Source organism: Sciurus carolinensis, chromosome 14 (assembly GCF_902686445.1).
Source record: "Sciurus carolinensis chromosome 14, mSciCar1.2, whole genome shotgun sequence".
NCBI classification, from domain to species: domain Eukaryota; kingdom Metazoa; phylum Chordata; class Mammalia; order Rodentia; family Sciuridae; genus Sciurus; species Sciurus carolinensis.
The window spans coordinates 75622505-75640363 of record NC_062226.1 but is presented as its reverse complement, the minus strand read 5'-3'; the positions used below and the strand labels follow the sequence as shown (position 1 = coordinate 75640363).

Below are 17859 nucleotides of genomic sequence, written 5' to 3'. Positions count from 1 at the left end.
CTTTATCTCTGAGCTAAATCCCCAGCACTTTTTATTTTTTATTTTGAGATAGAGTCTCACTAAGTTGCTGAGGGCCTCGCTAAGTTCCTGAGACTGACCTGAAACTTGTGATCTTCCTATCTCAGCCTCCCAAGTCATTGGGATTACAGGCATGTACCACCACCTCTGACTCAGTAGGCATTTTTAAAGTATATGAACAATTTAAAAATAATTACTATGCTATTATCATGACTAAAAACTTAACAATAATTCCTGAGTGTCATCAACTATTCTGTCTTGTCAGATTTTTCTTTGCCTCATAGTTCATTGTTTAATTTCATTATCCAAAAATGTTCTATATATTGTGATCAATTAATAGGTTTCTGGCTTCACATTTTTTGTCTTTCTTTTTTGGGTGCTGGTCATTGAACCCAACCCAGGGGTGCTCTACCACTCAGCTACATCCCTACATCTCCCTTTTTATTTTTCATTTTGAGACAGGGTCTCACTAAGTTGCCCAGGGTGGCCTTGGACTTGGGATCCTCCTGCCTCAGTCTACTGAGTCATTGGGATTATAGATGTGTGCCACCATGCCTGGTTTGATTCACTTTTCCCCCTTCTTCTAATTCATCTCCTTTTTTTCCCTTTAATTTGTTTGTTGAAGAACTTGGGTCATTTGTCCTGAAAAGTGTCTCACATTTTGGCTTTCCCAGATTTAACCTTTTGTAGCAGGTTTAGCATGTTTTCTTCTCTCTTGTCCTCCTTGTAAATTGAGAGTTTGGTCAAGAATAATGATCGGACTTGGATTCTTTTTGTTTAGGTTCATGTTATGGGAGGTGTGTTCATCCCTTGTAACCTTGGATCATCTGTCTTCTCTTGGCTTTAGCAGTTACACCTAGATTCGTTATTTCAATAAGGTTATAAATGCTGATATTTAATTATAGCATTCTTCCTTCATTTTTTGCTTAGTTTTTCTTCAAAGAAAACAGTTTCTCATCAAACACTTGCCTTACCTTGTATAGTTCTATAGGAAAGGTAGGAAAAAAGCGTCTGATACTTTATTTGCCAGTTTTCAAAATGATGGGATGGTTATTTACCATCTTCCAAAGATGAAACTTACTTTTTCTTTAAACTCATGAGTTTAAACCTATTTAGTATGTTTCGGTACCCTAGTCATTATTGTTAGAATTTTTGTTTTCTTCATTGTACAAGGGGTGGAACCCAGGGGCATTCAACCACTGAATTTTTTATTTTTTATTTTGAGACAGGGTCTTGCTAAGTTGCCCAACCTGGCCTTGGACTTGTGAGCCTCCTGCCTCAGCCTCCTGAGTTGTTGGGATTATAAACATATGCTGCCACCACACCTGGCTGTATGATATTTTTATCATGTTGAAATTGCCCTGTTTTGTTTAGTAGAGACTTTTAGTCTCCTGAGTCTTTTTGCCCAATTCTATCATCTCTCATAACTTCCTTGCTTTTTAAGATGAAAAAATATTCTGGGCTTATTGTGTATAATTTTTGCTCCCTAGAGAGGCTGCTGTTTGCTTTCAGTGGGACATAGTATTATGGGGCCACAGTCTGGGGCCACAGGTGCATTTTAATTTGTCTTACCTGATAGTGTTCTACTTTACCATAGTCAAATATTCCTCTACGATTGCCCTTTTAGAAGGTTTCCTGTTTTCACTTTTACAGACATTATTAATATTGTGATAAAATATACAAATCTTTGGTACTGCATTGCTTATTTCCTTAGAAATGGTTCTCAAAGAGCAATGCTTGATCCAGTTGCTATTGAACATTGAAATATTTTTTTAAAATTTTAGATGGAAACAATATCTTTATTTAATTAATTTATTTTTAATGTGGTGCTGAGGATCAAACTCAGTGCCTCACACATGTTAGGCAAGCGCTTTACCTTTGAGCTACAACCCCACACCATGGTTGTACGTTTAAAAACATGAAATGTTGTCTTGCACAAAGATGGTAATGGTTTATTCACAGTGTACCAATGGAATCCCAAGTGCCTTGTGCCTTAGCCAATTAGGAGTCTTCTGTGTTTAAAACTTTTTTTTACCCTTCGAATGGGTACAAAGTCATACCCAACTGTTCTTATTTTCATTTGTCTGGTTGCTAATGAGGTTCAGATCTCTTCACATGGTTTTTTAATTTATAACCTACTAATACTTTTGTTATATATACTGCCTTTCTCTCAAATTTTATTTTATATTATTTATATTTTTTCATAAATGCAAGTAGTAATTCTGTCAATCATTTCTTTTGGTTTTTGACCTCAGTGTCATGTTTCAGAATTATAATGGTAACTTTTTTTTTTTTTAATTGTTGGTTCTTTTTAGTTTTACATGAAAGTAGAATCCAGTGTGATATAAATAAAGTCTAATGTTAGCAAAATTCACAGTGCTTTTTACATCCATTATTTCTTTGAAGGCTCATGGCAATCCTCCAAAATAGAAATTATCCTTGTTCTCATCCATGAGGAAAATAAGCCTGAGAAAGGAAGCAGGAGTAACCCAGTTAAGGTTAGCAGGCACTTAAACTTGGTCTGACTAAATACCATGTTCATGCATCTAAAAGCAAATAAGAATTGGAGTTGCTTAAAGGGAAGTTCATAAATGTTAAAAAGACTTTAATTTTCTTTTTTTTTTTTTTGTACCAATGATTAAACCCAGGGGTGCTGAAGCACTGAGCAATATCCCCAGACATTTTTATCTTTTATTTTGATACAGGGTCTCTCTAGGTTGCTTAGGTCCTTGCTAAGTTTCTGAGGCTGGCTTTGAACTTGTGAACCTCCTATCTCAGCCTCCCCAGCTCCTGGGATTACAGGCATGTGCCACCACACCTGGCTGACCTTGATGCTTTTTATCAAATGAAATGTCACTTGGCTGGTTGGCTATTACCTTTCATTTCATTTGGAATAATAGCAAAAAATCAGTGGCAAAATATTATTCTGTAATAGATCTACTAAGAGGCAGCATGTTTTACATAATGGTGCCAGTTCTTGAACTGCTTTTTAATAGTCTGAAACAAGGAGAGTATGGAAGTGGAAAATAAACATTTAGAACCATTTTAGCAATGTGACTGTGCTGTGGTATCTATGCCCTTGGTTGGTGTGCTTATCCTGCTGACAATGGTGTGTAGGTGTTGTTGAACTTGTATTATGAGACTCACGTATCATGGGCTGCATACTAGTCGTGCCTAGTAAGAGCACATATTGGCCCATAAGTAAGGGAAAATTTTAAAAAATTGGTCCCTCTCCATAGATAGTTTGAGAAGCACTGTGCTAAGTTGCAGGTGATACTTTTTAAACTTGACAGGTGTTCTGTTAGTGCATAGAGCAGCTGAATCTGGGGAAGCTGAGCTCTGACCCTTTCTTGTCTTTGCTGTCCCTCAGGTGGTGTGCATGTACCAGACTCTGGGTAACCCCCTCAGCAAGCTCACCACACTCAACTGCATGCACTCGCATTTCATCCTGTCTGATGATGGGACTGTAGGCAAGTATGGAAATGAAATGAAGCTCAGGAGGAACCTGGAGAAGCACCTCTCTCTGCAGAAGATACACAGCCGTGAGTTCTGTCAGGGCTCAGCTGACAGGTCTGCCTGGGGGGGGGGTGGGCGCTGCTGATAAGCACAGTCCAAGCCAGCCTCTGCCTCAGAGCAGTCAGAGAGCCAGAAAAAGGGTATAAGATGGTGCAGAATTGTGGGTGACAGTGGGAGAGAGGAAGTGTTTAGGAGATAGCATAGCCAGGGGAAGTTTCATGGAACAACGGAGACACTAACTAGCAAGGCCTCTAAGAGTCCATAGAGTTGGGTTGTTGGAGTGCAGGGAGAGGGAAGGTTTCCATAGGGAAGGCAATAAGGAGACAAGCCCGAGAGGAGCAGGGGCCAAGGAAGATGATATTTCGTGTGTGTGTGTGTGTGTGTGTGTGTGTGTGTGTGTGTGGTGATGGGGGCGGGGTAGGCCTCAGGCATGGATGTGGTTCAGACCTGACAGGGCTTTTAAAACAAGGATGTGGAAGGTGTCAGGTTTGTGTTGTGCTCACAGAGGTGCTTCAGATGACCATTTTGGGCTGCTGTGTTCAAGTAGCCCAGAACTTGTGCAGAGCACCAGTAGTGCAGTGACTGAGCACTTCCCTAGCATGCATGGGGCCCTGGGCATGATCCATTTGGTGGCATCTGTAGAGTGAGAGTCCGTGGGCAGAGAGGAGACACTTCTTTACAGAGAAGAGGAGAGCTGGGTGCTAGCTGGAGAGATGAAGACTTTTGGTTCCCGCAAGAGCAGCAGAAGGTGACCCTCGCTTCTTGTGCTGAATTAAATCTTTCACACGATATTCCCACCCTCCGGGACAGGTCAGGGTGTGGGAAAGCTCTCAGGAGGCACATACTGTTCAACCTTTGAGTGTTGACTGAAAATACTGACAGTTCTTTCAGTTTTTGGCCTTGACACCCTGAGGCAGTAGGAAGTAGTGAGGTTAGTCGAGTCACAGCTGTCTTTCACTGCCTGTGACCTTGGGGAATTGAGTTCATGTCTATCAAACTACTTTCTTCTATAAAATGGAAGGACCCTTCTACCTCTGTTTTTGCAAGAATTAATTGAGAAAAGGTATGTTAGATGTGATTAGAATAGTGTTAGGTGCATAGTATCACCTCATTAAATGTTTGTTTCTTTCCTTTTGTTGCTCTGAGTACATCTTGTGGTTGTGAGGTAGGGAGGGGAGGGGAGGACTGTGGGAATTGCTGTCAGTCACTTATGGCTTATGGTGAATGAAGGTCTTGAGTCTCATTTAGGTAGGGAAAGGAGTGGATTTGGTGTGTGTTCCTCTGTGGGACTGAGGTGCCTAGGGGAAAAGGAGAACAGTGGAACAGAGGGAAGGAGGAAAGGTAGGAGAAGAGCCCTGAAGAAGAATCACACTGGGAAAGATCTGTTAAGGGTCTGAAATGCTAGCTACCTGAAGCATCCTGTTGCCTCTGTGACCTATGCTCACAACCTGAATTGCTTAGGTTTTGTGCAGCATGGTAATGCATGCCTCCTGAGAGCCGAGTCTTTGTCTTTCTTGTTTCCTATTGATTTTGTTTTTTTCTCCCCCCAGTATTGGGAATTGAATCCAGGGGTGAATTACACTGAGCTATATATCTAGTCCTTTTTCATTTTGAGACAGGATCTTACTAAGTTGCCTAGGCTTGTATCAAACTTGGGATCCTCCAGCTTCAACCTCCTGAGTGTTGGGATTATAGGTGTTTGCCGCTGTGCTCAGCTGATTTTCCATTTTTGTGTGAATTCAATCAAGCCCAAGCTTGCACAAAGCAGAAACAGATGACATTTGTACTTTCAAAGACTTTGCAATTTAGGACAGGCTGGGCTCAGTGGTGCAGGCCTGTAATCTCAGCAATTCAGAAGGCAGGAGGATCACAAATTTGAAGCCAGCCTCAATAATTTAGCAGTATCCTAAGCAACATACAGAGACCCTGTCTCAAAATAAGAAATACAAAAGGGCTGGAAATGTGGCTCTGTGGTAAATCATCACTGAGTTAAATCCCCACTACAAAACAAAACAAAAACCAAAAAATCCTTGGATGTATCTGGAGAATTTCCCTGAATGTGGAGAAAGAATGTGGGATCCATTATAGTGGATTGGTAACATCTATTATTCTAAGGAGGACTCATATGAAAACAGCAAAAAAAGTAATCACTCCCCATACGGAGCAACGTTTTAAAATTGAAAACTGGAATGATAAGATATCTATGCTTCTTTTGTAGTCTCTTCCTTCCCACCAAACATGGATGCATTTCCATGTCAATAAGCACATTAATATATTTCCAATGACTATGTAATATTCTATTATATGAGATGTAAGAAATTCTCTTATAAATTTTTTTTTGGTCATAAGATTAGTGACTATTCATCTAAGTTTTCTTTCTTACTTTTGTGCCTCAATAAAACATTTCCCACATTTACTTTAGTTTTGATAAGATGATATTATTGGAAGACCCTGTGTCTATCGGTTGATAAATCCTAGGTTTGCTTTTAGTGATATGCAGACAATAATAAGAAGGTGGAGTTTTCTGGAAAAGGAAACAGAAGAATACCACAGCAGTTAAATGAACTGAATGAAATATTTGGATGCTGGCTAACAGGTCCACCCCTAATGTTTGTGGAGTCTGGGACAAAGATTCCCATGGAAGTCCACATACCGTCTAAATATTTAAAAGTTTGAAATCAAGCTAACACACTAGATAGAATATGCTCTACCCTTTTACTTGACGCCTAGCTCTGGAAGACCAAGTTTAAGTTTAGAGTTCTTGGCTTTGGGGAGTACAGAGTTAGAGAGGCAGGGGCAGCACCCTGACCTGCTCTCACCTTGACCAGACTCAGTCCTGTAGTGCCAGGTCCCCTCCACACACACGATCCCCAGGACACTCCAGCTGTATGTCAAAGTTGCCTGTCTCTCTTCTGCCTTTCTAAGTGGCCTCTTGCTTTGGCAAATTTGTCCTAGGGAAGGACATTCCTGGGGCAGAGGCTGAAGTGGCTCCTAGAAGCAGGGATTCTGGAGTCCTGTGAACTCTAGGAAGTAGGGGAGCAGGCTTCCCTCAACCCTTAGCCCTGTAGACTCTTGTCTGCATGGGGAGGGGCGTGGCCAGAGGAGGGTCACAGCAGGATCCTGAAAACAGTCGACCCAAAGTAAAGTTCTTATGGAGAGCATCATGTTAAGCAAAATCAGCCAAACTCAGTCAAGGGTTATGTGTTTTCTCTCATATGTGGAAAACAGGAGGGAATTTTAAAAACACAGTGAGGAGAAATCATCAATGTAAAAGGGAGACTCTGAGTGTAGAGAAAGGGGAGGTAACTGGAATGAATTTGACCCAACTGTTATCAGCACGTCTGAATATGCCACAATGAAACCCACCAATCTGTGTAATTAATATGAACTAAGGCAAAACAAACAAACAAAAACAAAATAAAGGTATTTCTTGCTCAGGTGCAAGTATATTACCTGCCAAGTTTTCTTCTTTTGAAAAATAAAAGTATTGATTTAAAAGTAATTTATCAGCTGGGTGTTGGTGGCACACACCTGTAATCCCAGTAACTCAGAAGGCTGAAGCAGAAGTATTACAAGTTTGAGGCTAGCCTGGGCAACTTGGTGAGATCCTGTCTCAAAAACAAAAACAAGACAAAACAAAACAAAAACGTAGAGCACCCCTGGGTTCAATCTCTAGTATTGCAATAGTATAATCAGTAAAAGTAATATATCAGTCTGGGGCATATTTCAGTGGTAAAGCGTTTGCCTAGCATGCTGAAGGATTGGGCTCAATGGCAGCACTACACAAAAAAGTGATATATCCATGCGTGTATGGTGCTAAAATGTATTAAGAAATCTATAAGATAAAAAAAAAAAGAAATCTGTAAGATGAACAGATTCTTTTTCAAAATTTCTCCAAACCCTTCCCTACCTTCTCCACTGCTAATAGTTTAATGGATATTCTTCCAGATTTTTCTGATCATTTCTATAACATGCTAAAGATATAGGTATATCAGGGGTACATACATATAAAGTATATAGGCAATTATAAGGTTTTGAAAATAAAATTGGATATATTATTCATCTCATTCTGTATCTCTCTCTCTCTCTCTCTCTCTCTCTCTTTCTATATATATATTCTTTTCTTTTATTTTTTTTTTTGCTTAATGTCTTTTTTAAAGGAGTGACTCTGGTTGATCCTTATTTTTTTCTTCCTTGTTGTGATAAAATAATTTATGCTGACAATAAGAATTCAAACAGTTGAAAATGAAATATATTGAAATGTAAAAGTCTCTGAGGGTTGCCCAACTCATCTTGTTCCTAGAAATAATGACTATTAAAAATTTATTGAGCGGGGTACCCCACTTTAATCCTAGGGACTTGGGAGTCTGGGTAGGAGGGTCACAAGTCCAAGGCTAGTCTCAGCAACTTACCAAAACCCAGTCTCAAAATAAATAAATAAATAAATAAGGCCTGGGGATCTAGCTCAATGGTAGGGTGCCCCTGGGTTTGTTTCCCAGTATTACAAGAAAAGAAAAAAAGATTTTAAAAAATCGATCAGATTTGGAGATGAGTGATGGATAAATTTGAATCCATTATATAGTTCTCTTTACTTTTAGATGTTGGGGATTTCCCAAAATAAAAAGTTTAATTTTCTTAAAGACAACTTCTTTCTTTTTTTAAATCACTGAAAGACTTGGCAAAAACCTGGCAAAAACTCAAGGAGGCTCTTGCCATATTTATGCTACATTTTATTTGAAGTCCAAGTTTCTGACTTGACTTCATCTAAGCCAACGGGGTAAATTAAGAGAGAGGGGCTGGTGCAAGCAATGAAAGTATGTGGTAGCAGAAAGACTCATGCCTTGAAACCAAGGTGGATGACTGTCCGATAAGGACGCTTTGTGGCAGTTTGATGATGTTTGTGATCTGAAACAGGCTCAAGACAAGGCACACCTGTGGTGCGGCTGGTGGTGGAAGGAGGTCCGAACGTCATCCTCATGGTATGGGAGACTGTCAGGGACAAAGATCCAGTGGTGGTGTGTGAAGGTACAGGTAGAGCTGCCGACCTCCTGGCCTTTACCCACAAGCACTTAGCCGATGAAGGGTGAGTCCTGGACTCTTCCTTTTTGAAATGATAGTGACTATTTACTTACTCTTCCATTTTAGGTCTTTAAACCATACATTATGTGGGCCAGATACCCTTGGAGTACAGAGGGTGATAGTGGAAATCATTTTTGTTCATTAGCATACAACCATGAAGGCTATATTTTCTTAGCTGAGGAATGGTTTGCCTTTATCAGGGAATCTTGAGACTTGTTTGAGCTTCCAGAAAAGGCATTTCTAGGGGAATCTATGAAAAGAGATGTTCCTGCAATTGGCCCTTATATCTGAAAGAGCTCTGCAGGGAGGGAAGCAACCAGTGTTTGTCCCAGATCACTTTCAAACTCATTTTTCATTAGAAAAAAACAGCAGGAATTAGGAAAAATTAACATGCCAGCATTTACATAGCATATGTTGTGCTTATTTCAGGCTTTTTGTCCCCTTTTCAAACAAGACAGTTTTTCTCTAGCCAGTCCTATGGGCGGCATGAGTCTTCCAGTTTTGAAAGCAGGTTTATGCTGTGTAAATAAATACACAGGGCCTAAAACTAAAATGTCAACCCTGTTAATTTATTTAGTAATTGTATTTCATGCTTATGTTCTTCTATCTTCTCTCTGGGATCTCTTTCCTTCTGATTTCTCTTCCCATTCAGACCTCAGTCACCTACTTCTACCCTGTACCCCTCTTTATCCTTTCATACCTCTTCTTTTCCTAAAGTCGCCTGGCTGAGTGGCTTTTAAACTTTTTAACATTTCTCATCTTTTAAAGAATATGATGCCTTATGCATATTTCTGGAGATGTGTAACCTTCCAGAAACCATCAGCTCAAGAGCTCTATCTCAGATTGTATTCTTTACAGAGTGGGCAGTCAACCTAGTTTCATGTTCCAGTTCAGCCTTCTGCTGGAGCCCCTGCTTGCATTTTCTTCCTGCTCAGTTGCTGTCTGGCAGAACTATCCATAGAAACCTTCTCAGTTGGGTGGGCAGGTGGGTTTTCTTGAATTGATGTTTCTGGCTTGGTGCCTTCTCTGGCTTGCATGCAGACATGGCCATTTATTTCTCTCCTAGGATGCTGCGTCCTCAGGTGAAAGAGGAAATCATCTGCATGATTCAGAACACTTTCAACTTTAGTCTTAAACAGTCCAAGCACCTTTTTCACATTTTAATGGAGTGTATGATGCACAGGGATTTTGTGAGTATGAGTTGATGATTCAAACTGACTTTAAAAAAATGCCATTTGCAGAAATTGCAATGCTTTATTTTTCACAGTTTTTCCATTTTGAACTTGAGTAGATGTAACTCAACAGAATTCAACCTTTCATTGAGTCAACTTAGATTTTTCTGGCTTTACCTCCACCTCCGTCCCGACCCTTCTTTCTTTGAATTTCAGACTCTACCTGGGAATAGACCCCTAGATAGGATAAACTGTATTACAGAAACATCATAAAACTTAGTGAAAATTACACATAAATGTTTTCAGAGAGTAAGGGAACAGCTTTTGTCTTCAGTGAATTCATGTCTGCTGAGTTCAGATGACAGCCTCATACACTGTCCTGAAGGAGGTCCTTGGGAATATAGTAGACAACAGGAAATATGAAAATACACTTTAGAATAGAAAACAGAGTCCACAGACTATGCACTGTGACCATGTACACATTCAGGAAAAGTGTTCAGTGTTTTAGGGACTGTGATGAAAATTTTTTATCAATTTGGATGATATAAAACTGAAAATAATAGTACCCATGCAGATATGTCATGATTCAAAGTGAACTTTCCAGAATTGGAAGAATTTTGGTGATATGATAGTACCTAGCCTCAAAAAAACCTATTGAATACAAGTAGGTTAAAGAAATTGTGGCAAAACGTGTGATACTTACCTAATAACTACCGTGCTTATTATTAGCAGTGTGCTTTTGAATATATTTTTTTCCCTGAAATAGCCCCATGAGTGAGTTCAGCAAAACAGTGGTAGATTATTTCACTTTCAAAGATGAAACTGAAAGCTAAAGAATCTCAGTGATTTGCGCAGTCTTGCAGTTACAAAACGTTAGAACTGAAACTTGAGCTCCAAGGTGATTGAAATCTTGTTCTTAGTTTACTAGGCTTTGTATTTCCACAATAATCAGTAAGAAAAGGACATGTTAAAGAGATTGCCATTGTGCTCACCCCTTCCTGTCATCAATGAGTGAAATGAGCAGTGTAATGACTGAGAGAGTAAGAAAGGTAGCTAAAGAGTTTGCACTTCACAGCAATTGGGTTTTCAGCTCCTGTGCAATGGAGGGTTGATTTTATTCCTGTACATTGTGAAGGGATCTAATGTGTGAAGTTGTAGAAACATAATATTTATATTTTAATAGGAACTGTGCTAGCTTTTCATCACTGTGACAAAATACCTGATAAAATCAACCTAGAGAAGGAGGGATTTATTTTTGTTCATAGCTTTAGAGGTTTCAGTTCATGGTCAGCAGGCCCTATTCATTCTGGGCCAGTGGTGAGGCAGAACATAGCGGAAGGGCTTGGCAGAGCAAAACCTGTCGGTCCTGGATTTTTTCTGTTAAACCAGTTTCCTCTGCTAAATGGAATATAATTTCATCTGGAAAGGCTAAAATGAATTCATTAATTCTTATTTGTCTTAAAAAAAAGAGACAGTCACAATCCAGGATGCTCTGGGCACTTTGATATTGTAAGGAATGTCACTGGGTCCATTGTAAAATTGCCTTTCTTATTTTAGGACAAATGCTTGAGAATTCATTTCTCATTAAAAATCAAAAGTCTTAGTTTCTAAGTTTAGGTGAGTGGAAGGGTCTTATTTGGTATCCCTTCAAAAGGAGGAATGATCTTACTTTCAGTAGGAATTAACACTGAGGTTCTTTTTTTTTTTTTGTAGCATGCACATGGCAAATTAATATAGTTCTTTCATAGATGTTTCTTCTAATATACATGGGGTTTGTAAAGTTTTTTTTTTATAACAAATGTCTACGACTTTTGTCACCCTATCTAAATAGATTTATCTTTTATAAGTAAAAAAAAAATTGCAAAATGAGGAATGATTTCATCAATTCATTAGCTTAAAGGTGAATCCTTGGATATTGATTGAGAGCATTTTCTTTGGTAGTTACTGAACATACTGCTTTTTGTTTTTCAATTGTTACAGATTACCATATTTGATGCTGATTCTGAAGAACAGCAAGACCTTGATTTAGCAATCCTAACAGCTTTGTTCAAGGGTGAGTAACTGAACAGATTTGTAATTGTTCCCTACTTCCTGTTCTTACATTCCAGGGCACCTTGTGCTTGTTGCCTGGATATTTTGAATAGAATATATGATTGTTCCTTTCTTTTACTGCAGGCACCAATTTATCAACATTAGAACAATTAAATCTAGCAATGACTTGGGACAGAATGGACATTGCTAAGAAACATATCCTAATTTATGGACAACATTGGAAGGTATGATGAAAACGAAGTCGTATGGAAAAAGTAGTTTGCACATTGTTTTGTTAGGGAGGTGCAGAGAGAAAATTGAAGGAGAAATAGATAATTGAGAGGGATATAGGATTAGCATCTTGATGTTTGGGCACCCAAGGGTGGCTAAGATATTTCTCTCATCTACTTTGCCTTCCTGAAAATAATTTTTTCCTAGTTCTTTAGCCTAATTGAAGCTGGAAAAGAAAGTTGGAGAAAAAATAGAACAGAAGGATTTTTAATTTATTTTTTGAAAGAATGGATTTTTGTTATTTAAAACTTAAAAGGTATCTCAGTTCCTATTAAAATGTAATAAGTATTCACAGCAAAAATTAGTGAAAATAGGAAAAATGATTACCTATAATTGTAATCATAATCACTATTAACATTCCATTAAAAAAGTTGTGACTATACCTCAGGTAAATTATATTTGGGTCATATAATACATGCACATTGTTTAAAACATCAAATAATACTAAAAGGTTATTTAAAAAAATAATTCCCTTCCATAAGGAGCCTACTACTTTTGACATTTTTGGACTGTTCAGTTATAAATTTCCACATTTCTCTCTCTTTCTCTTTTTGTTACTGGGGATTGAACCCAGGGATTCTTTACCACTGAGCTATAATTCCAGGACAGGATCATTAAATGGCCCATGGTGGCCTTGAGCTTGCAATCCTCCTGCCTCAGTCTCCTGAGTTTCTAGGATTACAAATGTGTGGGGGTGCCACTATGCCTGGCTAAATTTTCCTTTCTAAATAGCATTATATGGCTATCTTCTGATTCATCAATTTTAGAAGCCTCTCACACCTTTGCCCTTTGGGGACCTCATGACTGCAACGTGGGCAGATTGCCTTTATTCCTGGTGCTTGGCTGTGCTCCTAGAATCTACCTTGATCATGTTGAGAATCCCTTTACTCTCTTTCCTCTGGAAGAGTGTTTGTTTTCCGTACAAAGGATTTCCTCTTTTCTGACTTACTCCTTTATTTTGATGGCATCCATCCTTTGGTAACTTCCTGAGAAGGGAGTATGAGGGATAAATGTTTTGAGGATCTATATATTTGACTATATTTTAATTTACACTTAACTAAGTTTTTCTACAGAACACTCAGCATTGCTGTTGAGAAATAGAAATCTGTTTTCAGATCCTTTATGGCCATTTTTCCCTCACATTTTTAAAGTTTTAAAAATCTCCTGTGTTCTGAGATTTCACAATGATGTGTATTTTTGTGAGTCTGTATATCCAATATACATTATTGGCACATGATATCAGCTTGGTGTTTATGTTTCCTTTCCTTTCTATTCCATTCTGTTTGTTTTTTGTGTTCTCTTTCTGAATTCCTGTATTCTGAATGTTGAAACTTATGGATTGCCGTTCTAATCTTTTTATCTTTTTCCTCCTGTGTTCCCTATCTTTTCTTGATTTCCTAAACTTTAAGTTTTCTATGAAGCTTTTCCCTTCTGAGAGCATATAGTTAATCTAGTAATTCCCAAGAGCAAATATGTTCTGTGATAGTACTTTCCTACCCTTTGTCCTTAATGGTACCCATAATATCTTGTTTTAGCTCTCTGAGAGCATTAATGATAACTCTTTTGAAGGTTTCCCCCTGCATTATCTGATTTCTCATAGTGGATGTTTTCTTATCTGTTGGCTTTGGTCTTTCTGTTTAAGGGTGGAGGATGGAAAGCTCATGAGCAATTCTGAGCCTCTGGTTGGAACTTTCCTGTAGATATGATCTTCCCAGTAGGTGATCTGCCATTTGTTATGGGACTCCTCCAGATGTCAGCAGATTCCTGCCTTGTCTTTTGCATTGGTGATATTAACCAGAAGAGAATCTTTTGATCCCCTGTCTGGAAATCCAATTCGGAAGATGACAGGGAAGGTCCCAAGGCATTTATTTCATCTTGGTGCTACTGGAATTTGGTGGCACAGATCTGTTTGGTTCTCGACATTTCCCGATTGAATTATTTGGCTTTCTGGAAACTGCTAAGTCAGTTATCACTTTACCAACTGATTTCCAACTTCCAAAATGTTGCACTCTTGTCTTCACTCTGGTCCTCCTTATGCTTTTGGATTTCTTTCCTTTTTTAAAAATATTCTTTTGCTGTAGTCTTAAAGGTGGGACCAAATTTAGAGGAATATGTTCAACTTGCCATTTATAGTCAGAAACCAGGTAAATCTTAAAAGTAAACATCATATTACCAACAATTAAAAAAATCTTTTTCTTTTTCTTTTCTTTTCTTTCCTTCCTTCCTTCCTTCCTTCCTTCCTTTCTTCCTCCCTTCCTCCCTTTCTCTCTCTCTCTCTCTCTCTCTCTCTTTCTTTCTTTTTTTCTGGGCACAGTGGCACACACCTGTAATCCCAGAGGCTCTGGAGGCTGAGTCAGGAAGATGGTGAGTTCAAAGCCAGCCTCAGCAACAGTGAAGCACTAAGCTACTCAGTGAGACCCTGTCTCTAAATAATAGGACAGGGGATGTGACTCAGTGGCCAAGTGCCCGAGTTCAATCCCCAGTACCTCCCCCACCCCCAATTTTTTTTTAAACCCCAAACCAAAAAACTCTTGGATATTTATTAGAATTGATTTAAGCCTACACATTATTTTTGAAGTTCTGAAATCTTTATCACAGTCACTTTTCCTATGAGATGTTTCTGGATTTAGTCAAGTTGCCTTCACTTAGGTCCTGCACATTCTTGTTAAAGTTGTATTTTGTTATCGTGTGTGTATAGTTTGAGTGCAAATATGTAAAATTCCTTAGTTATTTCTACGTTATCTTTTAATTTCTACCTTTGAAGCCTGGCACACTAGAACAAGCGATGTTAGATGCCTTAGTGATGGATCGGGTGGATTTTGTGAAGCTTTTGATAGAAAATGGAGTGAACCTCCATCGCTTTCTTACAATCCCCCGACTGGAAGAGCTCTACAATACGGTGAGTACAGAGCATTTCATCAGCCATCCCCTTGAAGGTTTGTTTACTAATTAGCTTAGGAATTACCTGTCTCCTTGAATGGTCAGTTACAAGATAGTTTATAGAGATACAAGCTTTTCAACCGAAGGAGAAACCTCATTCACTAAGATGTGAATAAGAACGAATTGTTTTTTTATTGAGTTGTTTGAAGTATCTTAACCCAAGGCCACTATTAAAATTTGTTCCTGAACCTTTCCTATGCAAACCCTTTGTTGAAACTATTTTGGTTTACTCATTGTGAAAACACCAGTTGCTCAAGCAGTGGTAATATCCGTCCCTGATCTTTGAATATTATTCCCTTTTCAATGACCTCTTCCAGTCCTGTCTTCTTGATTACTCCAGTTAGTTCACAGCAATCTGTTCCTAGGGTATGAATTAGTTACAACCCTTTTTGAGCACCCACATGTTCATTTTTAGCATAAGTACTCACTGTTTTCTGTTATTATAAATATGCCATTGAATTCCTTAGAAACTTGAACATACTGTTTCAATAAATAGCTACATGTTGGAATGTACTTGTGTCATAGGATTTGCAATAGTGTGAACATTTATATATGATAAAGAATAGTTACAAATAACTTAAAATTTATTTCTGCCTCTTAGCAAATGAAGCCAAAGCTGACATCTTTAGTGTGTGTGTGTGTGTACCTTGCTTTGAAAAATTTTTCTTCCAAAGACAAATGAAAAAGAAAAAATATTTCATCTAAACACAACTTCTCTTGGGAGAATTCTTCCCTAAAACCAACTAGCTTAAGTTTCATTACTAAAGATGTTGAACAAAATGTTCCATATTGTGCATTACTTAACACACTTGGAAATAAACATCCCCCCCACATTTCACCGCATAGTAATTAAAGGAAATAATTCTTTTTCTTGTTCTTTATCACAGAAACAAGGACCAACTAATATGCTGTTGCATCATCTTGTCCAAGATGTGAAACAGGTAACCTAATTTCAAAGGTGTGAAAATATCTTTGTATATTGCCTTCACTTTGTGATTAGAGGAATGGCCTGATTTTGCTTCTTTTGATTTTCTAGTGAGTTGTCTACCCCTTTTTACATATATATGATTCTAAGCAATTTTTTTAAATCAAATCACACTCTTAACATTTTTTCCCTTTAATTCACTTTATATTTTTAGTTTGGATCCACCAAGTAAGTAACATTAGCTAATTAAAAACAAAATGTGTCATATATACACCATGGAGTATAACTCAGTCATGAGGAAGAATGAATTATGTCCTTCATTGGTATAGGGATGGAAATGGAGAACATCATGTTAAGTGAAATAAGTCAGACTCAGAAAGCCAAAAGTCAGTGTTTTTTCTGGAAGCTAGTCCAAAATAATGAGGAGAGAGAGAGAGAGAGAGAGAGAGAGAGAGAGAGAGAGAGAGGAAATGGAAAAGGGGGATGGGAGATTCCATCAAAAAACAAGGAAGAATGGTGGGCAAAATGAAGAGGAGGAAGAAGAAATGGGATAAGGAAAGAACAGAAAAATGAATCTGACCTAATTTTCCTGTGTGTACATACATGAATACATCACAGTGAATCTCACCATCTTGTATATCCACAGACACTAACTTAAAAGAAAAATATCTAAAATTAAATAGCAGAAAGATCAGTAAAATAGAGGGAAGGGAAGAGGGAAAAGGAGGAGGGGATGGAAAGAGGAAATACTGTGGACCAAAGTAGAGCAGATTATATGCCATGCTTTTTAAATCATGTCAAAATGAATCCTAATGTTATGTATAACCAAAAAGAAACAATAAAATATGTGAAAAATTGTAAAAAAGACAAAAAAATAACTAAAATATGGAACGGAGTCATATACTACTTCCAATCAGAATTTCAGCTCAACATGACAGAGCCGTGGGGTCCATGGTGACAACTGCCAGCAGAAATAGAGAACTCTGTGGTTCTGTTGTCTTCATTGGAGGACTAACATGATTCTACTGCTTTTGTTGATACGGTTTTGAATATTTGTGACAGCTCAGGGACACTGGCATATCTGTTCTAGGGAGTCTTGAGGGGTCCCACTGCTCAACACCCTTGTTCATACTTTGCTCTTGCTCTTCTCATGGAACTTTGAGTTAGGTCAGACTTGAGAACTGGGACTGCCTTTTTGGGGGGAGGTCTTGTCACTGTGGTTTAATTCCACTGAAGGTGCATTTTAAAAGTTCCCTCATGTTTTTGAAGCCTAATACCTTGTAGGCTAGAGTGTGGACTTTCCCATTATGTTGACTTGGGGAACCAGAGAGAAAGAATTTACTAGGCAAATTTATAATATTGTGCATTACTTACACACTTGGAAATAACTGCCCCCCATTTCACTACATAGTAAAGGAAATTTTAAAAAAAGTGTCATAGTAATTAAAGGGAATAAAAAAGTGTCTATGTTGATGTAAATTTAATTTATGTTGGTTTAGGCTATATCAAGATTGTTTCTTAAGTTATTTCTTTAAACTCTATCATAGTAAACTGAAGAAAAAGGAATAAAATAGGTTAAAGATGCTTTTATTAATTTATTTATTGTTGAGTATTGGAGATTGAACCCAGGAGTGCTTTACCATTGATGCACATCCCCAGTACTTTTTATCTTTTCCTTTGAGACAGGAACTCGCTGAGTTTCCCAGACTGATTTGAACTTATTATTCTCCTGTTTGAGCCTCCAGAGTCCCTGGGATTATAGGCAGGCACCACCATGCCCAACAAATATGCTTTTAACTAGCAGCAAATAGGAATGTTATTTATTTATTTATTTATTTATTTATTTATTTATTTATTTATTAGGGATTGAACCTAGTACTTAAGCAC

General features: G+C 38.1%; 1 protein-coding gene across 7 annotated transcripts in view; it reads left to right on the top strand.

The window, feature by feature from the left end:
• Positions 1-17859, top strand: part of Trpm6 (transient receptor potential cation channel subfamily M member 6) — a 150298-nt gene that overhangs the window by 40804 nt on the left and 91635 nt on the right. For 6 of the 7 annotated variants that reach the window (XR_007105008.1, XR_007105006.1, XR_007105007.1 and 3 more), the window contains exons 7-13: positions 3389-3560; positions 8449-8617; positions 9680-9803; positions 11766-11838; positions 11961-12061; positions 14872-15006; positions 15935-15988. Coding sequence is in view for 4 of the 7 variants with exons in the window: in XM_047525125.1 (XP_047381081.1) it covers positions 3389-3560; positions 8449-8617; positions 9680-9803; positions 11766-11838; positions 11961-12061; positions 14872-15006; positions 15935-15988 (828 nt within the window). In the remaining 3 variants the exon portion in view is untranslated. Of the gene's footprint in view, positions 1-3388; positions 3561-8448; positions 8622-9679; positions 9804-11765; positions 11839-11960; positions 12062-14871; positions 15007-15934; positions 15989-17859 lie in introns of those variants that run through there. The other variant, XM_047525126.1, reaches the window with a different exon arrangement.